The sequence below is a fragment of the Chiloscyllium plagiosum genome, unplaced genomic scaffold (assembly GCF_037043375.1).
Source record: "Chiloscyllium plagiosum isolate Xiang-an unplaced genomic scaffold, Cpla_swu_hap1 HiC_scaffold_12, whole genome shotgun sequence".
In the NCBI taxonomy this organism is placed as follows: domain Eukaryota; kingdom Metazoa; phylum Chordata; class Chondrichthyes; order Orectolobiformes; family Hemiscylliidae; genus Chiloscyllium; species Chiloscyllium plagiosum.
The window spans coordinates 105726097-105748125 of record NW_028270150.1 but is presented as its reverse complement, the minus strand read 5'-3'; the positions used below and the strand labels follow the sequence as shown (position 1 = coordinate 105748125).

Sequence of the window (22029 nt, the reverse complement as noted above, 5' to 3'; positions counted from 1 at the left end):
GTCACCCTACTCGGTATCATCTTCAGTGGGCCTCAGGCGAAGCAGTGTACATGATTCCTGCTTTCTATTTATATGTTTGGGTTTCTTTGGGTTGGTGATGTTATTTCCTGAGGTGGTGTCATTTCCTGTGGTGATGTCATTTCCTGTTCTTTTTCTCAGGGGGTGGTAGATGGGGTCTAACTCAATGTGTTTGTTGATGGATCTGAAGTGACAGGGCCACTTATGATGCTGATTTCAAGAAGATAGAAGGGAAATTTGAGATGAAATCAACAGGTTTGAAACATTTACAGGATATTATTGGTGTCAAATGAATGGCTAAAGCAGCTATCACGTGTGTCCAGTGCAAATTGTGAAGGGCATTCCATATGTTTAATATAAAATACAGTGAGACAAGACAGGTGAATACATTTGGAAAATATAATAGAGATATTTTAGAAACTTAGAAAATAGGAGCAGGAGTAGGTCACTCAGCCCTTCAAGGCTGTTCCACCCTTCAATATGATCGTGGTTGATCATCCACCTCAGATCCCAGTTCCCGCTTTCTCCCCATAACTTTGATCCCTTTCATCCTAAGAACTATGTTGAGCTCCTTTTTTGACTTGAAAAATACTATATTTTAACATTTTTTTTGCGCTGTTTATTCAAGTTATCTTCAGTAGCAAATTCTTCACCTTTGCCTTACAACCTCTCTTAAAAAAAAAAGGACTAAATCACTGCTTAAGGTGACAGCATCATCACAATATGTCAGGGACGGGGCATTGCAACTCTACGGGATTTGGCCTGGACAGCTGTGGTCCCCTTATGTGAGAAAAAGATGAAACTGCTTTTGATTCAGTTCAGAGGAGGTTCTCTTAACTCACTGCTGGGATGAAGGGTTACCAAAGGACGAAATGTTGAACAGGCTAGGCCTGCAACCTTTGGGGTGCAGAAGAATGAGAGGTGGTCTTATTGAAAATCGATATAATCCTGACAGGACTGGAGAGGGTGGATGCTGAGAAGATGTTTTCCCCTCATGGGGAGAGATGAGAATTGGAGGACACAGTTTAAAATTACAGGGATCACCCCTTTAGACAAGGATGAAGAGAAGGTTACTCTCCAAGAGGATTGTTGCATACTGTGCCCCAGAAGGTCTTTAAATTTATTTGAGGCTGAGTTAGTTTTGATTGACAGGGGAGTCTAAGCTTCTAAGGTTTTTGGGGACGGGGTACAGGGTACAGGGGCAGTCAGGAAAGTGGAGTTGAGAGCACAACCGTACCATGTTGAATAGCAGAGTAGGTTCAATGGGTTGAATGGCCTAATCCTGCTCCTTTGTTCCCGTAGCTTCAGTTTTCGCTTTGTCTCTGAGTTGGGCCTTGCTTTGTTTTGCAGGGATTTCTTGCTCCCGGGGAGATTGATCCTTTGAGCCGAAGACTATCCACCGTTAGCAGGCCTGATGTCGTGGTCCAAGGTCAGTCAGTAACTTCAACTATCACTAATCAATATTTTTCTGTTTATAAACTTCACTCCTGTAAATGGCTCAAACAGTGAGGGTGCTGGAAGAGAACTGATGTCCTTGTTAGTCATAGCATCATAGAATCCTTACAGTGTGGAAACAGGCCATTTGGCGCAACAAGTCCACAGCGACCCTCTGAAGAGTACCCCACTCAGACCCATTCCCCTACCCTGCTACTCTTCATTTAATCCTAACTAATGTACCTAACCTATGCATCCCTGAACACTGTGGGAAATATAGCATGGTCAATTCACCTGACCTGCACATCTTTGGACTGTGGGAGGAAATCAGAGCACGTGGAGGAAACCCACGCAGACACTAGGAAAATGTGCAAACCCCACAGACAGTCACCCGAGGCTGGAATTGAGCCTGCCACTGTGTGTGGACGTTATTTACAAGAAGTTGCTCACTTTCTCTTGCAGGAATTATTTTAATAACACCACATGACCTTGAAGGTGTCAGTCCATCACTGTTTTGATGGGTTAAATAACAACTTGCATTTCTTTAGCACCCTAAACATTCCCAAAGGAAAACCTGTCAAGGGTCAGTACACTGTGTTGAGCAGGAAGAGACCAGCAGAGAAACTAAGAAATTTGAGGGTGCATACATGAGGATCAGTGGTCGGCACAACATCGTGGGCTGAAGGACCTGTTCTGTGCTGTACTGTTCTATGTTCTATGACCCTTTGGCAGCACCTTCCAAACCCCACAGCCATTTCTAGGTAGAAGAACAAGGGCAGCAGTTACAGGGAACATCGCCATTGCCAGTTCCCCTCCAAATCACTCACCGTCCTGAATTGGAAATACTGGTGGTTCAGTGGTTAGCACTGCTGCCTCACAGCGCCAGGGACCCGGGTTCAATTCCAGCCTCGGGTGACTGTGTGGAGTTTGTACATTCTCCCCGTGGCTGTGTGAGTTTCCTCTGGGTGCTCCAGTTTCCTCCCACAGTCTAAAGATGTGCAGGTTAGGTGAATTGGCCATGGGAAGTTGCTCATAGTGTCAAGGGATCTGCAGGCAATGTAGATTAGCCATGGGAAATGCAGGCTTACAGGATAGGGCAAGAGTGTGGATATAGGTGGGATTCTTTTCAGAGGGTCGGTTTGGACTCGATGGGCCGAATGGCCTGCTTCCACACTGTATGGATTCTATGATTCTGCTGTTGCTATGAGACACAGAAACCAGCCAGAGAGAATTCCTGTGTTTCCCAGAACAACCCTGCAGGAATCACAAAACCAAGCCGAACTCTGGAAACCTTAGAACTCCAGCCCTGGTGCCAGGTGAGGTGAGCTAGCAGAGCAGGTTCTGATGAAGAGTTGCCAGACATGAAATGTTAACACCGCTTTCTTCCCACAGATGCTGTCAGACCTGCTGACGTTCGCCAGCAGTTTCTGTCTTTGTTTCAGATCGCATTATCTCCAGTTCTTCATTTTATTATAGCAGAATGGGAAGCTGGTCCACAGCTCCCTAAACCAGTGGAGAACCAAATGGGTTTTATTCAAAAAGGGAGTGCACCATTTTCTTTAATGAATGGAAAAAGTTGGCAATTATTTACCCGGATTTCTCTTTCCTCTGAGCTCAGTGTTTGCATCAATATGGTATCAATAGCTGTTTTGTTCAAAGATCTGGCGAACTTTGCTCACAACATCTATTATCAAAAGATTACCTTCGTATAAATTGCTTTTGATTTTTTAAATGCAACAACAACGTGCATTTGTCTAACACGCTAAAATGACCTGTGCTACCTCATAGGAGGGTTCTCAAGAAAAACAAAGGTGGATGGCCAAAGTCCTGATCAAAGAAGTACATTTATGGAGTTTAGATTAGATTACATTACATTACAGTGTGGAAACAGGCCCTTCGGCCCAACAAGTCCACACCGACCGGCCGAAGCGCAACCCACCCATACCCCTACATTTACCCCTTACCTAACACTACAGGCAATTTTAGCATGGCCAATTCACCTGACCTGCACATCTTTGGACTGTGGGAGGAAACCGGAGCACCCGGAGGAAACCCACGCAGACACGGGGAGAACGTGCAAACTCCACACAGTCAGTCGCCTGAGGCGGGAATTGAACCTGGGTCTCCAGCGCTGTGAGGCAGCAGTGCTAACCACTCTGCCACCGTGCCGCCCACGGTGTTATGGGAAAATGTGTTGCCTGGCTCCCCAGACTCCAACACTAACCACTTCATTAGCTGCAGAGCACATTAGAAAGTCCTGTGGTGAGGACTGGCAAGTCATCCCTTTCTTTTTTCTAAAGCATTAGTTGAGAAACCAGTTAGCTTTGTATCTCACATTTTGGGAAATAATTATCCTACTGTTGGTGATATACAGATGCTAACAGCTTCATGGAAACAAGGTTGGCATGGTGACACGGTGGTTAGCACTGCTGCCTCACAGCGCAAGAGACCCGGGTTCAATTCCCGCCTCAGGCGACTGTCTGTGTGGAGTTTGCACATTCTCCCCGTGTCTGCGTGGGTTTCCTCCAGGTGCTCCAGTTTCCTCCCACTGTGCAAAAATGCGCAGGTTAGGTGAATTGGCTGCGCTAAATTGCCCGTAGTGTTAGGTGAAGGGGTAAATGGATATGGGTGGGTTCCGCTTCGGCGGGTCAGTGTAGACTATTTTCACACTGTAAGTAATCTAAAAAAAAGGTCAATGTTCGCATTTTCATTTTCAACTGCCACCATTTAAACATTAATGAAAGTGCTCCTGTTATTGGAAACAGTTATACTGATAATGAAACTATATTAACGTACCTGTGTTTTTCCCTCTTGTTGCATAGTATCGATATTGGCAGAAACCGAAAAAATAAAGAACATCTTGGCAAAGCATAACTTCGTTGTAGATGGCGTTTCTGATGTTCTGCCCATCAGAGTGCAGCCAGGAAGAATTCTTAGTCACCTCTATGCAAAACTAGGTAAGTGCTTCATAAATCTCATGTTGTCCCCACGAGTTCAATCATTGTGTGTTGGTCAGACCCATTCAATACCTATTTACATAATGCTTGCAATATATTAATTACTTGGGAACGTTGGTTTTAAAATCAAGTAAAACTGCTTTTTGTTTTTTAACATTTTTTTTCCAAGGATCACAAACTGATTTTGTTCTATGTTGGGGTCAAAACCACACTTTCAAGATATAGAAACATTGAGAATAGGAACAAAAGTAGACCATTCAGCCCTTCCAAGCCTGCTCTGCCATTCAATAAGATCATGGCTGATCATCCAACTCATTACATAGTTCCTGCTCTCTTCCCCCATACACTGCAAACCCTTTAGCCCTAAGAACTATATCTAACTCTCTCTTGACAAAAGTGAGATGTTGGAGGTCAGAGCATAATCGATTAGAGTGGTGCTGGAAAGGCACAGTAGATCAAGCAGCATCCGAGGAGCAGGAAAATTGATGTTTCGGGCAAATGTCTTTCATTAGGAATGAGGATTTTCCCGCTCCTCGGATGCTGCCTAACCTGCTGTGCCTTTCCAGCACCACTCTAATCTAGACTCTAACTCTGTCTTGTCAGTATTCAATATTTTGGCCTCAACTGCTTTCTGTAGCAGGGAATTCTACAGGCGCACCACTCTCTGGGTGAAGAAATTTCACCTCATCTCAGTCTGAAATGACCTTACCCTGGATAGAGTCATAGAGTTGATAAAGTGTGGCGATGGAAAAAACACAGCAGATCTGGCAGCATTGGAGGAGCAGGGGAGTTGACGTCTTGGGCATAAACCATCATCAGGACTGGGGAACGGGGCTCAGAAATAAATGGGGGTGGCGGGGCTAGGGGAAACGTAGGTGGATGCAGGTAGGACATGATTGTGTTAGGTCAGTGGGAAGTGTGGAGCAGATAGGTGGGAAGGAAAATGGACAAGTAGCTCAGGTCAAGAGGGTGGTGCCGAGTCAGAGGTTTGGAGATGGGATGGGGGGGTGGAGGGAAGATTTGGAAACTGGTGAATTTTCAATGTTAAGGCCGTGTGGTTATAGGCTCCTGAGGCGGAAAGTGTTCTTCCTCCAGTTTGTGGGTGGCCTTGTTTGAATGGTGGAGGAGGTCAGAATGGACATGTCAGGCAGGAATGGGAGTTAAACTGGGTGGCCACTGGAAGGTGGGGTTGGTTTGTCCGTATGGAGTAGAGATATTCCCTGAACCATTCCATGAATTTGCGCTCGGTCTCTCTGATGTCAGGAAGACCACGTCAAGAGCAACAGATGCAGTAAATGAGGTTCGAGGATATGCAAGTAGATCTCTGCTGGATTTGGAATGATCCTTTGGCATCGAATCATAGAGTTGTACAGCATCTTGTCCATGCTGACCAGATGCCTTAAAATTAATCTCGTCCGATTTGCCAGCATTTTCCCCATATCCCCCTAAACCCTTCCTAGTCATATACCTGTCCCGATGCCTTTTAAGTGCTGTAATTGTACCAGCCTCCACCACGTCCTCTGGCACTTCATTCCATGCACGCACCACCTTTTGTGTGAAAATGTTGTCCCTTAGGACCTTTTAAATCTTTCCCCCCTCACCCTAAACCTATGCCCTCTAGTTTTGGACTCCCCTACCCCGTGGAATAGACCTTGGCTATTCATCCAATGCATGCACCTCATGATTTAATAAACCTCTATAAGGTCACCCCTCAGCATCCAATGCCCCAGGAAAACAGCTCCAGCCTATTCAACCTCTCCCTATGGCTCAAACCGTCCAACCCTGGTGACATCCTTGTAAATCTTTTCTGACCCTTTTCAAGTTTCATAACATCCTTCCTATATCAGGGAGACCAAAACTGAACGCAGTATTCCAAAAGTAGCCTAACCAATGTCCTGTAAAACTGAAATGTGACCTCCCTGTAGACAATGCACTGACCAATATAGGCAAACATACCAAATGCCTTTTTTACCACCCTGTCTACCTGCACCTCCTCTTTCAAAGAACAATGAACCTGCACTCCAAGGTCTCTTTGCTCAGCAACACTCCCCAGAACCTTACCTTTAAGTGTATAAGACCTGCCCTGAGTTGCCCTACAAAAATGCAGCACCTCCCATTTATCTAAACTCCATTAACTAAAATTTTAAATCCGTAAACTAGATTAAACTGTGTCATTAAACTATGGTCCCTAGTTCTGACTGCACTAGTCATCAGGAATATCCTTCCTGTATTTACCCAGTCTAGTCCAGTTAGATGTTTATTGGTCTCTCAGAGATCCTCCCTTCATTCTCCTAAACTCCACTGAAGAGAGTCCTGACCAATCCAGTCTCCCTTCCTACATCAGTCCTGCTATCCCAGGAATCAGTCTGGTAAACTTTCATTGCATTTCCTCCATAGCCAGAACATCCTTCCTCAGGAAAGGAGATCAAAACTACACACGTGACTCCAGGAGTGGTCTTACCAAGGCCCTGTACAATTGCAGCAAGGCATACCTGCTCCTCTACTCAAACCCTGTCACTGTGAAGGCCAACACACCATTTCCCTTCTTTACTGCCTGCTGTGCCTACATGCTTACTTTCAACAACTGCTGTACAAGAACACCCAAGTCTCATTTGCACCTCACCTTTTTCAATTTATAGCTGTTCATATAATAATTTGCCACCTTGTTTTTGCTACCATGTAATAACCTCATGTTTACCTGCATTGCACTGCATCTGCCATATATTTGTCCATTCACTCAACTTGTCCAAATCAGACTGAAGCATCTCTGCACCCAACTCACTGCCCGCTCTCCTCTGAGCTTTGAATTGTCTGCAAACTTGGAAATATTACATTTAGTTGTCTAAGTCATTAATGCATATTGTGAACAATGTGAGTCCAAGCTCTGATCACTGCCTGTCACTGAGAAAATGATCTGTTTATTCCTACTGTTCTTTGCCTGTTTGCCAGTTAGTTCTCTGTCCATCTCAGTATACCACTGTAATCCCATGTGCTTTAAATATACATGCTAATCTCCAAGACAGCAAAGGAATTGCAAGGGAATTAAGCTAAATGACTAGATAAGCTACTTGGTGTGATCATTTCTGAAGTGTTTACTAAGTTGAGCTTTTATGACCCTCAAATAGAGAAATCAGGGGCCAAAGCAAGTTCAGTTGAGAAGAAAACAATCGAGCAGAAGGACAGTTTAAGTTTTGGCAGTCTCTGGGCCATCAGAACTGAAAAGGAGTCTTAAACTGTTCTAATAGTTTAAGCATGGGAGAAAGGCGTGAACCTTTTTTTCGAGTTCAGTGAAGAAAAGTCAGTGACCTGAGCCTGTGTCTGTATGTGAGAGACAGAGGGAATCACAGTTGGTGATTATAGAGCAGGTGACTGAAAGAAAATGCTTCTAACCTTGTCAATTTAATGTGCAATTTAAACAGTGAAGGCAGGAGTCAAGACTCGCTGGGATTGACTGTCTGTAAGCAAGCAAGCTGGGGAAAGAAGGGTTGAATCTATCTTGTTGTTTAGGAAAAGATATTTTCAAATTGTCTTAAATATATAGACTTTTTTTCATGTAATAAAGTTGTATTTTGTTGCTAAAAGTACACTGACAGTCGTGTGCCTGTCAGTGATATTCAGTAACTGAGCACCACAGTAAACAAATTGTAAAAGTAAAACTCAAGATGTGTCAAGCCGGGTTTGACCTTGGGATCTGAGTTGCCCAGTATTACCCTCAGCTGGGATCATAATAATGAGTTTAAAAAGCACAGTTCGATCATTTGGGCCTTCGGTTCTGTTCTCCCCTTCATTAAGATCGTGGTTGATCTGGTTATGGTCTCTGCTCCATTTTCATGCCTGACACCAAAAACCCTTACTCCCAGTTTCTCAAAAACCAGCTCAGCCTCGCTCCATTGCATTCTGAAAAAGAGAATTGTCCAGACCCGGGACCCTGTGAGAGGAGGATTTTTTTTTTTCTCCATCTCTGTTTGAAAAGCAAGACCTCTTATTCTTACACTGTGTCCTCCCCAGTTTGAGTTTAGCCCATGAGGGAAATCAGTTGCGTTACTCTCCCATAAGGGCAGGATGCTTCCTTTAACCTCTGTTCACTGCGCCCAGCTATCATCGAGTCAAAGAGATCTCGAGCACGGAAACAGACCCTTTGGCCCATCTTGTCCACCCTGCCTAGTTTTCACAGTTAAACTGGTCCCATTTGCCTGTGTTTGGTCCATATCCCTCCATATCGATCCCATTCATGTACCTGACCAAATGTTTCTGAAATGACAAAATTGTACTAGCTTCCACTACTACCTCTGGCAGCCCATTGTAGGCACTCGGTGTCCTCTGTTGTCTAGCAACCTTGTCTATGATATTATAAATCTGTATAAGGTTAACCTCCAGTCTCCTACGCTCCAGGGGAAAAAGGACGCAGCCTATCCAGCCGCCCCTTATAACTTATATCTTCCAGTCCAGGTAGCATCCAAGTAAATCTTCCCTGCACTCTTTCTAGTTTAATAATATTGTATGGTGACTGAAACTGCACGCAGTACTCCAAATGTGGTCTTACGAACATATTGTACAGCCACAACGCCAATGAATATACAGTCCCTACTCCTCTACTCAGTGCTCTGACTAACCAAAACAAGCAAGCTGAAAGCCTCCTTCACCATCCTGTCATTGAAACATAGAAACATAGAAAATAGGTGCAGGAGTAGGCCATTCGGCCCTTCGAGTCTGCACCTCCATTCAATACGATCATGGTTGTTCATGCAAACTCAGTATCCCATCCTCGCCCTTTTCCCATACTTCTTAATCCCTTAAAGCCACCTGCTCCATGTCCACCTCCCTCTTGAATATATCTAAGGAACTGGCTCCAACAACTTACTTTGGGAGAGAATTCCACAGGATCACAACTCTCTGGGTGAAGAAATTCTTCCTCCTCTCAGTCCTGAATGGGCCCTTATTGTTTCACTGTGACCCCTAGTTCTGGACTTTCCCAACATCGGAACATTCTTCCTGCAACCAACCTGTCCAGTCCTATTAGGAGTTTCTATGTTTCTATGAGACCCCACCTCATTCCAGTGAATATAAGCCCAGCCGATCCAACCTTTCCTCATATGTCAGTCTGTCGTCCCGGGAATCATTCTGGTGAACCTACGCTGGACTCCCTCAATAGCAAGAATGACCTTCCTCAGACTGGGAGATCACAACTGCACACAGTACTCAAGGTGTGGCCTCACCGAGGCCCTGTATAACTGTCTACCTGTAACTCCACTTCCAAGGTGCTATGAACCTGTGCCCTGAGATCTCTTTGTTCTATAACTCTCCCCAGGGCCCTACCATTGACTGTGTAAGTCCTGCCCTGGTTTGACTCAACAAAGGCAACACATTCCACTTCCCCCAGGACTACACCCCCTCTTCCCCCCCCCTCCAACAGTCTTACCCCCTCACCCTCCCACCCCTCTGCAGGGGCCGGTCCTCTCACTCCAGGTTCCTCTTTATAGGCATTTGAGCCAACTGGTTGTTCTCTAAGGGAGAGGGATTCACCCTGATGTAACTAACACTGCTGTCACCTTTAAGTCAGCGGGCAGGATGGTGGGCCCAGAGTGGACTTTTCAGGGAGGGGGGTGACCGCCTGATGCCCGCTGTGAGAGAGCTCCATTTTGTTCCAGGCTGCAACAAGAAGTTGAAACTCAGCGGGCGCCCGTATCGCCACATCGGGGTCCTCGGTACCTCCAAGTTGTACGTCATCAGAAATCAAACCTTTGCCTTCACTCCACAGGTGAGAATTTTTTAAGAATTATTCGTTCACAGGATGAGGACATCTCAGGTTAGGCCAGCATTTATTGCTCAGAGAGTAGTTAAGATTTAAGCGTACATGGATCTTGAGTCACATGTAGGCTGGACCAGGTCAGGGTGTTAGTGAACCGGATGGGTTTTTCTGACAATTAATTCATGGTCATTATTAGACTCTTAATTCCAAAATTTTTAAAAATTCAATTGAAATTCCACCATCTACCATGGTGGGTTTCAAACTTGGAGCATTTCCTGAGTGCCTCGGTTAATAATCCAGCAATAATGCCAGTAGGTCATTGCTTCCCCTTGAAGATGGGAGCTGGATGGCTATTGAACCCCCTCATGCTGTCCTTTTGTGTTAGGGTGTATAATTCCTGATTAAGAAGTAGCAAGTTCTACTCCGGACACCGCTTTACTCTCTGGTATTTCTCAACGCTTCACTCTTCGCGACATGTCTGTGGTCCTTTCCTTCCCATCGTCTCCCATTTATGGTGGGGCTGTCGAGGGTTTGAGTCCACCATTCCCCCCAACCCCCACCTTAATGAATCGGTTGGGGGAGGGGGAGTAGGAAGGAGAAGGGGTTACAGATCTGGAATGGGACGATGGTGGGGAGGTGGGATGGCTTGGAATTCAAGATAAAAGGAATGGAACAGGCTAACGTAATGTGGGAATGAGAGGGGTCAAGGGTGGGGGTACAGGGAGGGGAGCGGGTGATGGCAGTGAAAGCATTAGTGGGGTAGAAGAGGTGCAAATGTTGAAGGGCGTTGTAGGATTGCAGGGCGGTGTTAGGGGTCTCAGGGGTCTCAGGGGAACACGAGGTTAGAGGTCCATAATGCGAGGGGTAGTGAGGAGGTAGTGTCCAAGAGGGCTTGTTGGTTTGGAGGGAGAGGTCTTAGCATCTGGACGTGGCCTTTGGGGGTTGTAGGTGGTAGGGGCATGGACCTGGGCAGGGCTGGGCATCAGTTTTGGGGTCACGGGTGGGGAGGGGGACTGATTTATGAAAACTGATAGAAGCACAGAATTCCCAAACCTGCATTTCACCACCTCAGGATTTTAGCAGGAATTTATGATCTCGTGCTCAGGAGGGGGCGATGGCCTGGGGCCATTATCATGAGACTATTAATCCTGAGACCTAGGGGGACCTAGATTCGAATCCCACTAGGGTACTCCTGGGAATTATTTCATCATGAAAATCAGGCTGATGCTTTTGGTTGCAAAATGTTTGCGAAGACTGGGCTTTGTGCTGTGGGACGTGTTTTCATTGTGCTCTCTCCTCCCCACGGACAGTTCATCGACCAACACCAGTTTTACTTGGCACTGGACTGCCGTATGATTGTGGAGATGCTGCGGACTGACCTGGCCTACCTGTTCTCCTGCTGGAAGATGACGGGCCGACCGACTGTCACCTTCCCCATCACTCAGAGCATGCTGTGTAAGGAGCGCATCCATTCTCCTCACTCCCTCGTCCGTACACCCATCACGGCGAAACAACGTCACATCAGTTACTCACTCAGAAATGATGCCATGCATTCCCCACAAAAATTCCATTGGGAACCCACTCACCTCGGGTGTTGGGGGTGATGGGTTTCAAGGTGGGGACGGGTATTTATAGAGGCAAGACCATTCCCCCCACCTAGCCCTCTTCTGGAACTAAGTTCTGAGTGGGCAGACAAATGGTTGACTGTTGTGTTCACTGGTGATTTGCAGTCTGTCAGTGGTCAAGTGAGGACCACTTGAGAGTCTCATATATACCACACCCTCACCGTCACTTCTGAGAACTGGGATTAATCAGGCACATTGCCACCCGATGTGCCCATTTGCCCAAGCTATGAGGGTATTTCAAGGGCTCACTGGATAATAAAGAGCCCACCCTCCCGTCTCTCGCTTCCAGCTCTAATTTTTCCCACAACCCCCGACCGGGAAACCAACCCCCCCACCCCCACTCCATTCAGTTCCTCAGGCAGTCCATCCCTGCCATTCCAAAGAGGGTCACTGAGACCGCTCCTCTGTTCTCATCCTCCAAATACTGTCCCTCTGAGCAGGCGCAAGTCGAGACTTGAAGCGTGGTGAACACATGTAGATCTTGTTCCTTGCAAACACGGTCTGTTTTTGTTGCAGCGGATGAAGGGACAGATATCGACTCGAATATTCTCAGCACCCTTCGGAAACTCCAGGACGGATACTTTGGTGGAGCCAGGTATGGATTTGTCTGCTGCTTTGACTGGTTGTGCAATTGACGCAGAGTGAATCGCAGAATTGTTATGGCACAAAATGAGGCCATACAGCCCATTGTGCCTTTCAGATGAGCATCATCACCTCCTGCCAATCTCTTCCTATTTGCCCCATTCTCCTGCTCATTAACGTTTGCAGTCAGGGTTCTGTTGTTGCCAAAGTGTTTCTGACGCTGGAGTGTGGTGACCCGTGACTGTGACACTTCATCTTTCAGGATCAAAACCGGGAGATTATCCGAATTCCTCGTTACCTCTTGCTACACACACCTAAGCTTCTTAGACCCGGGACCCGATGGGCTGCTGCTGGATGACTGTTTCAGCGAGGATAGTGCTAGCCCCAACAATGAGATGGAAGATGCTGTCTCTGTGAACGATACGTGCTATCGAAATGATGGTAGGCGACAACCCAAAATCTTCTTCAGGTCTAACTCTCTCAAATTGGGCTGTTCACACATTCTTTGGAAATACCAAGTACAAAAGCATAGAGTCATACACCACGGAAACAGGCCCTTTGGCCCAACCAGTCCATACTGACCATAATCCCAAACTAAACTAATTCCACCTGCCTGCTCTTGGCCCATATCCCTCCAAACCTTCCCTATTCATGTATTTATCCAAATGTCTCTTAAACACTATAACTGTACCCACATCCACCACTTCCTCTACAAGTTCATTCCACACACAAACCATTCTCTGTGTAAAAGTGGCCCCTCATGTCTTTTTGAAATCTTTCTCCTCCCACCTTACAAAATATGCTCCCTGGGCTTGAATGCCCTCACCCAGGGAAAGATACCTCTATTCAACTTATCGATACCTCTCATTATTTTATAAATCTCTATTAAAGTCACCTCTCAACCTTCTACGCCTCTCCTTCTAGCTCAAACCCTCCATTCCTCATCCCCACTCCAGGAGACAGTGAGGACTGAAGATGCTGGAGATCAGAGTTGCAAGGTGTGGTGCTGGGAAAGCACAGCCGGTCAGGCAGCATTCAAGGCGCAGGAGAGTCAATGTTTTGGGCATAAGGTCTTCTTCATTCTGGTCGGCTGTGCCTTTTCCAACACCGCACTTTTTGACTCATCCCCATTCCAGAGGGGCACAGCGATGTAACATGAAGGTGGCAGCCCTGAGAGCAGGCGATTTGGCATTGTGTTCTGTCAGGACTCCAGGAGGTCAGGTGTGTCAGTGGGACTATTTTGTCTTCCATGTTAAACGTGCTCATAGATACAGCATAGCGTGGAAGGAGGCCAGTTAGCCCATCACATCCTTGCCTGCTCTCGGTAGAGCAACCCATCCGTCCCAATTCCCCTGGCTCTATCCCATGACAATGTAACCGCATTTATCTCAAGAGGTTCCATTTTAAATCACTGATCTGCCATTTTGTAGGCAGCAACCTCCCAGCTATTATTACTCACAGTAATAAAGATCTTCCTCACCCTACTCCCTGTATTCCTTACTAAAAATGTCACACATGTATGTATGCATGTGTGTGTCCAGTCCCTGTAACATCAGCTCATGCGTTCAGCTTTTTTTGGTCTGCTCTAACCCTATCGCTGGAAGTGAGCACATAGGTGCAACAGGTAGTGAAGAAGGTAAATAGTGTGTTGACCTTTATGGTGAGAGGGTTTGAGTACAGGAGCAGGGATGGCTTGCTGCACTTGTACAGGAGCTTGGTAACACCACATGTCAAGTATTCTGTGCAGTTTTGGTCTCCTTACCTGAAGGAGGATGACGATGAAGGGAGTGCAGCAAGTGTTTTCCAGACTGATTTCTGAGATGGCAGGACTGATGTACATAGAGAGACATACATAGATCGGTTAGGATTGTACTCACTGGAGTTTAGACGAATGAGGGGGGGGGGGGAATCTCACAGAAACCTATAAAATTCAAACAGGATGAACACAGGAAGAATGTTCCCGATGACTGAATGGAAAAGAGCATCATGTATTGTTGAACACCAAAATGGAGCCAGTTGCTTTGACAGTGGCCTATGTCAGTCTGGACTCAGTGTTAACTGCCTCAGACTTTTTGGAGTTGTCAGAAACAGCAGTCCCAGCCCGGAAAAGACAGTTCTTTCTGGGTCTGCTTTATTGTTGTTTTGAATCAAGCTGTTCAGTGTTGTCACATGCTTCTGGAGCAAGCCAGACTTGAACCCAGTTCCCCTGGCCCAGAGGTACGGGCACAATGAGTGCACCACAGTTGTAACTCTGAGTCTGCTTTAATTTTTTAAAAAAATATCCAGAGGTGTTATCACACCCAACTGAATGGTTTCTTCTCCCATCACCAAAGCACAATGACATTTTTCTCATCTATTAACTACTAGCAGTAAATCACCAATTAATTAATTTACATGCAATATCTGTTAAAGGCAGTGAAGCCCATCAGAGGTGAGCGGGATGTAGGGAGGGGGGGGAAGGGATTCAATCAGAATGGAGTTGGAGGGGGACACGAAGCCCACTATCTCCCATGGTGCCCACTTCTCTCCAAAGGCATTGAGAGCATTGGTGGACACCACGTGCTCCCTCTTCAGTAACACCCAGGTCTAGGTTGCCATTGTTGTATTTTTTAATTAACCTGCTCACACACCTCTGGAACAGGTAGGACTTGAACCAAAGTCTCAGAAGTAGTGCCATTACCATTCTCCCTAAGGCCTGAACAGACCTGGGACTGCTTTATCAGGGGCTCAGGTGATGAGTTTCAGTTGGGCAGGCTGTTATCAGGGGAACTCTCAGAATGAGATTAATTCGTGGTTCCCCAAGGATCTTATGGGGGTTATCATAGAGTCAGAGAGTCATAGGGATGTACAGCACAGAAACAGACCCTTTTGTCCATGCTGACCAGATATCCTAACCTAATCCCATTTTCCAGCACTTGGTCTATATCCCTCCAAACCCTTCCTATTCATATACCCATACAGATGCCTTTTAAATGTTGCAATTGTACCAGCCTCCACCACTTCCTCTGGCAGCTCATTCCATACACACACACCACCCTCTGTGTGAAAACGTTGCCCCTTAGCTCTCTTTTATATCTTTCCCCTCTCACCCTAAACCTATGCCCTCTAGTTCTGGACTCCCCCATCCCAGGGAAAAACCTTGATTATTTACCCTATCCATGTCCCTCATGATTTGATAAACCTCTACAAGGTCATCCCTCAGCCTCTGATGCTCCAGAGAAAACAGCTCCAGCCTATTTAGCCTCTCCCTATAGCTCAAATCCTCCAACCCTGGCAACATGCTTGAAAATCTTTTCTGAACTCTTTCAATTTTCAAAATATCCTTCTGATAGGAATGAGACCAGAATTGCACGCAATATTCCAAAAGTGGCCTAACCAATGTCCTGTACAGTTGCAACATGATCTCCCAACTTCTATACTCAAGACTCTGACCAATAAGGGAAAGCATACCAAACGCCTTCTTCACTATACTTATCTGCCTGCGACTGCACTTTCAAGGAGCTATGAACCTGCACTCCAAGGTCTCTCTGTTCAGCAGAATTTCTCAGGACCTTATCATTAAGTGTGTAAGTCCTGCTCTGATTTGCTTTCCCAAAATGAAGCACCTTGCATTTATCTGAATTAAATCCATTGGCCCATCTGATCAAGATCCTGTTGTACTCTGAGGTAACCATCTTCGCTGTCCACAACACCTCCAATTTTGGTGTCATCCACAAATTTACTAACTATATGTTCACATCCAAATCATTTATATAAATGATGAAAAATAGAGGGCCCAGCACAGATCCTTGTGGCACTCCACTGGTCACAAGCCTCCAGTCTGAAAAACAGCCCTCCACCACCATCCTCTGTCTTCTACCTTTAAGCCATTTCTGTATCCAAATGGCTAGTACTCCTGTATTCCATGAGATCTAACCTTGTTCACCAGTGTCCCATGGAGAACCTTGTCAAATGCTTACTGAAGTCCATATTGATCACATCTACTGCTCTGCCCTCATCAATCCTCTTTGTCACTTCTTCAAAAAACTCAATCAAGTTTGTGAGACATGATTTCCCACACACAAAGCCATGTTGACTATCCCTAATCAGTCCCTGCCTTTCCAAATACAAGTAAATCCAGTACTTCAGGATTCCCTCCAACAACTTGCCCATCACTGACATCAGGCTCACAGGTCTGTAGTTCCCTGGCTTGTCCTTATCACCCTTCTTAATAGTGGCACCACGTTTGCCAACCTCCAGTCTGCTGGCACCTCACCTGTGACTATTGATGATACAAATATCTCAGCAAGGGGCCCAGCAATCATTTTCCTACAACTGGGGAGATCAGGAACAGGAGTCACAGTTTAAGAATGTAGGGTAGGTCATCTCAGATTGAAATGAGGAGAGGTTTCTGAATGGTGAAGCATATTCAGAGGGCTGACTGGCTGACTGCTCTTTCCATTTCCTCTGCTTCTGTGCTTATTGAAGCTGCTCAGAATGCTGCACGTGGCTCCCAAACCTCCCCCCACAACCCTACCCCACCCCACCCCACCCCACCCCACCCCACCAATCTCCACCATTGTCTAGCTTTTCCAATTCTACCTTTTGGAGTGAATCAGAGAGTGGTTGTCACCTAGTTAATTCAGTTCAGTTTGTTGTAAAGCAGGCCCATGTTGTTGTGTCTGTAAAGAGCTTGATCCTGTACGCTGGATGGGAAAATGGTACTGGGATATCAAAGCTATTGCAGAAACATGGCTGAGGGAGGGACAGGACTGGCAGCTCAATGTTCCAGGCTAGAGATAGCTGTTTGAAGGATAAAAGGGGAGCAAAGAGAGGAGGGGAAGTGTCATGTTGGTACTTAGAGAGTCTATTCCTGGGGCATCATCCAGTGTAGCTATATGGGTGGAACTGAGAAATAAGAAGGGGGTGATCACTTTGTACTATAGGCCCCCCATTAGCCAGCAGAATACTGAGCAAATAAGTAGGGAGATTTTATAAGTATAGGAGATTTTAATTTTAAACATAGACTGGGACTGCCGCAGTGTTGAGGGCTTGGATGGGGAGAAAGTTTTTCAGTGTGTTCAGGTAAACATAATCAATGTGTAGATGGTTTCTAGTAGAGGAGAGACAAAACTTGACTTCCTCTTGGGAAATAAGGCAGGGCAAGTGACTGAGGTGACAGTGGGGGAGCACTTTGGGACCAGTAACCAATTCCATTAATTTTAACATAGTGATGGAGAAGGATAGGTCTGGTTCAAAAGTTAAAGTTCTAAATTGGGGCAAGGCCAATTTTGATGGTATTAGAGAGGAACTTTCAAAAGTTGATCAGGAAGGCTGTTTGCAGAAAAAGGGGAGGTCTGATAAGTGGGAGGTTTTCAAAACCGATGTAGCAAGAGTTCAGGGACAGCATGTTGCTGTTAGTGTGAAGAGCAAGGTGGCAGGAGGTGTTGAGGCTGTGGTCAAGATAAAGGAGACATATATCAGGTATAGGCAGCGGGGATCAAGTAAATCCCTTGAGGAGTGTGACGGGTGTAGAAATACACTTTAGAGGGAAATCAGGAGGGCAGAAAGGAGAAATGAGGTAGCTTTTGCAGATAATGTTAAGGAGATTCCAAAGAGATTCTACAGGTACATTAAGGGCAAAAGAGTAACTCGGGAGAGGGACCCCTTAAATAGCAATGAGGTGACCTACTTGTGGAGCCACAGGAGATAGGTGAGATCCTAAAAGAATATTTCTCATCAGTATTTACCATGGACAAAGACATGGAAGCTAGGGAATTCAAAGGAATAAATGCTAATGTCTTGAAAAGAGTCCACATTACTAGAGAAATGCTTGGAGGCCTTAAAACGCATTAAGGTAGATACATCCCCAGGACCAGGAAGTTGTGGGAAGCTAGGGAAGAAATTGCAGGACCCCTAACACAGATTTTGTATCATTGACAGCCATGGATGAGGTACAGGAAGACTGGAAAGTTGCTAATGTGGTGCTAGTAATTAAGAAAGGCTGTCAGGAAAAGTGAGGGAACTATAGACTAGTGCGCCTAATATCCTTATTGGGTAAGTTGTTGGAGGGGATTCTGAGAGACAGGATTTACACACATTTGGAAAGGCATGAACTAATTAAGGATAGTCAACATGGCTATGTATATGGGAAATTGTGTGTCACAAATTGATTGAATTTTTTGAAGAGGTGACCAGGAAGGTAGATGAAGGCAGACTGGTGGATGTTACCTACATGGACTCTAGCAAAGCATTCAACAAGGTTCCGCATGGTAGACTGGTTAGTAAGGTTAGATCATATGGGTTCCAGGGAGAGCTATTCAATTGATGGCAGAAGAAGATGGTGGTAGTAGAGAGCTGGTTTTAGGACTAGAGGCCTGTGACCAGTGATGTGCTACAAGGATCGGTGCTGGGTCTGCTATTTTTTGTCATTTACCTAAACAATTTGGATGAGAATATTGGAGACATAGCTAGTAAGTTTTCAGATAACACCAAAATTGGTGGTATATTGGATAGTGAAGAAGGTTATTTAAGAGTAAAATAGGATTTTGATCAGTTGGGCCAGGAATGGAATTTAATGCAGAGAAATATGAGGGGTTGAATTTTGGTAAGGCAGATCAGGGCAGAACATACAGTTATTGGCACGGCCCTGGGGAATGTTGTTGAACAGTGTGTCCTAGGAGTGCAGGTACATAGTTCCTTGAAAGTGGTGTCACAGAACAGGATAATGAAGATGGTTTTTGGCACACTTGCCTTCATTGGTCAGAGCATTGAGTATAGGATTTGGGACATTATCTTATAGAACATTATCTTATACAGCACAGTATTGATGTTCGGCCTTCAATGTTATGCCGGCCTTTTATCCTACTTTAAGATCAGGCTAACTTACATAGCCTTCATTGTACTAACTTCCATGTGCCTATCCAAGAGAAGCTCAAATGTCCCTAATGTCTCTGACTCTACTACCACTGCTGGCAGTGCATTCCACGTACCCACTGCTCTGACATCTCCCTAAAACCTCCCTCCAGTCACTTTAAAATCATGCCCCTGTTGATAGTCATTTCCGCCCTGGCTATCCACTCTATCTATGCCTCTCAACATCTTGTACAGCTCTATAAAGTCTCACCTCTCATCCTTCCTGGCTCCAATGAGAAAAGCCCTAGCTCACTCAAGCTTTCTTCATAAGACATGCCCTCCAGTCCAGGCAGCATCCTGGTAAATCTCCTCTGTCTAAAGCTTCCACATCTTTCCTATAATGAGGCGACCAGAACTGAATACAATATTTCAAGTATGGCCTAACCAGAGCTTTATAGAGCTGCTGCATAACCTTGCGGTTCTTAAACTCAACCCCCTGCTAATGTAAGCCAACACACCATAATCCTTCTTAACAAAAGGGGTCCCTCTCCCTAGTTACTCTTTTGTCCTTAATGTACCTGTAGAATCTCTTTGAAGTCCTTTCAGCAGTTATTTTAGACATCTTGCTGCTGCTGTGTACATTTTAGGAAATCAGCCCAGGAACAAGTCTTGGGACGAATGTCAGGAAAGACATCTTGTGGAGAGGTTTGACGTCGAGAATCTGCCGAGAGAGAGAGTTTTTGTGAAATCGTCGAAAGGTGATTTACGAGTATCTGGCTGCTTTGTCTTCTATTAAACAATCCAAATAATGGGTCTGGACTTGTGCTGTCTACTGTTTATTTTTTCACGTCCACAGGTGATAGTGAAGATGAGCTTGTGAAATATATAAATCATCTGCTCCAAAGCACAACACCCATGTCGAAGCGATTGCCTCCGACATCGATAAGTCCAGGCATGCATCACGTGTTTGAGGCTGCTCACACTACCAGGGACATAATATCGATGGTGGCCAAAACGAAGGGACTGGAGTTACCAAGTAATCAGCTTGCTTGTTCTGATTGAGAGTGATACAATTTATTTACCTTTATGCTCTTAATACTGAGTGGTATTATTCTGTTCAAACCTGAAAACCCAGCGATTTATGGAGAAGCAATGAGGTTCCACTGTAAAATCATGATACTATTGCTCTACCTTAAATGGTTACAAAGAACATTACAGCACAGGAACAGGCTCTTCGCCCCTCCAAGTCTGTGCTGATCCAGACCCTCTACCTAAACCTGCTGCCTATTTCCCAGGGGTCTGTGTCCCTTCCCTCCCTGGCCATTCATGTATCTGTCTAGGTACTTCTTAAGTGACGGTATCGTGCCCACCTCTACCACCTCCGCTGGCAATGCATTCCAGGCACCCACAACTCTCTGTGTGAAGAACTTTCCAGGTACATCTCCCCTAAACTTTTCCCTCTCACTTTGAACTCGTGACCCCTAGTAATTGAGTCCCCCACTCTGGGACAAAGCTTCTTGCTATCCACCCTGTCTAAACCTCTCATAATTTTGTAGGCCTCAATTAGGTCCCCCCCTCAACCTTCGTCTTTCTAATGAAAATAATCCTAATCCTCTCAACCTGTCCTCATACCTAGCACCCTCCATACCAGGCAACATCTTAGTGAACCTCCTCTGCACCCTCTCCAAAGCATCCACATCCTTTTGGTAATGTGGCGACCAGAACTGTACACAGTATTCCAAATGTGGCTGAACCAAAGTCCTATACAACTGTCATACTCAATACCCCGTCTGATGAAGGAAAGCATGCCGTATGCCTTCTTGACCACTTTACTGAACTGCGTTGCCACCTTCAGGGTATAGTGGACCTGAACACCCAGATCTCTCTGTTACCTTCAAGGTATTCAAAATTTGGTTACTTATAATCTAAGAGAGAAAGTGAGGGCTGCAGATGCTGGAGATCAGAGCTGAAAATGTGTTGCTGGAAAAGCGCAGCAGGTCAGGCAGCATCCAAGGAACAGGAGAATCGACGTTTCGGGCACAAGCCCTTCTTCAGGAATGAGGAAAGAAGGGCTTATGCCTGAAACGTCGATTCTCCTGTTCCTTGGATGCTGCCTGACCTGCTGCGCTTTTCCAGCAACACATTTTCAGCTACATATAATCTAAGCCAAACATTCTAGCTCCCATTTTCCTGTACACACATTTGACAAAAAAAAACTCCTAGCCAGATATTTGTCAGATATGGAAAGATTAACTATCTGAGCTGGTATCCAAAGGTTTGCAGATGGGTTAAAATTCCTCTGACATTCCACTTGCTGACAACAAAGATTTCCTCTCAGAACTCTCTAACTGTGCCCTGGTTGCAGACTCTCCATTAAACACAGGAATCACTACCAAATTAAACAGATTAGCTTGAGGTGGAAATCTCTTGCTTGTGGAATGAGCACACAGACACATACACAAACTAACATATATTCACACTTGCACATACACTCTCTCACAAATTCACAAATACTTGCATACATGCATGCACTCACAAATGCACGCACACACACACATATATTCTCTCACATACACAGTCTTCCACAACACAAACATTCCCTCTCACACGCACAGACATGCTTCCACACATGGGTGTGCTACCACACGTGCGCACTCTTCCCCACACACACACGCTCTCTCCCACACACACCTTCCCACAAACACACACACCCACGTTCTGTCATGCATAAGCGCACAGACACACTTTCATACACACACACATTGTCCCACGCCTGTGCTCTCCCAAAGACATACACTTTCCCACAATCACACACACGCCCTCTCTGTCG

At 45.6% G+C, this 22029-nt stretch overlaps 1 protein-coding gene across 13 annotated transcripts in view; it reads left to right on the top strand.

Annotated features, from left to right (window-relative positions):
• Positions 1–22029, top strand: part of LOC122555467 (phosphorylase b kinase regulatory subunit alpha, liver isoform-like) — a 143471-nt gene that overhangs the window by 54600 nt on the left and 66842 nt on the right. For 11 of the 13 annotated variants that reach the window (XM_087993152.1, XM_087993149.1, XM_087993151.1 and 8 more), the window contains exons 14-21: positions 1369–1447; positions 4275–4409; positions 10058–10167; positions 11469–11613; positions 12300–12378; positions 12628–12806; positions 19847–19957; positions 20056–20235. In XM_087993152.1, coding sequence (XP_087849278.1) covers positions 1369–1447; positions 4275–4409; positions 10058–10167; positions 11469–11613; positions 12300–12378; positions 12628–12806; positions 19847–19957; positions 20056–20235 — 1018 coding nt within the window. The remainder of the gene's footprint in view (positions 1–1368; positions 1448–4274; positions 4410–10057; positions 10168–11468; positions 11614–12299; positions 12379–12627; positions 12807–19846; positions 19958–20055; positions 20236–22029) is intronic. The other 2 variants (XM_087993156.1, XM_087993160.1) reach the window with 1 other exon arrangement.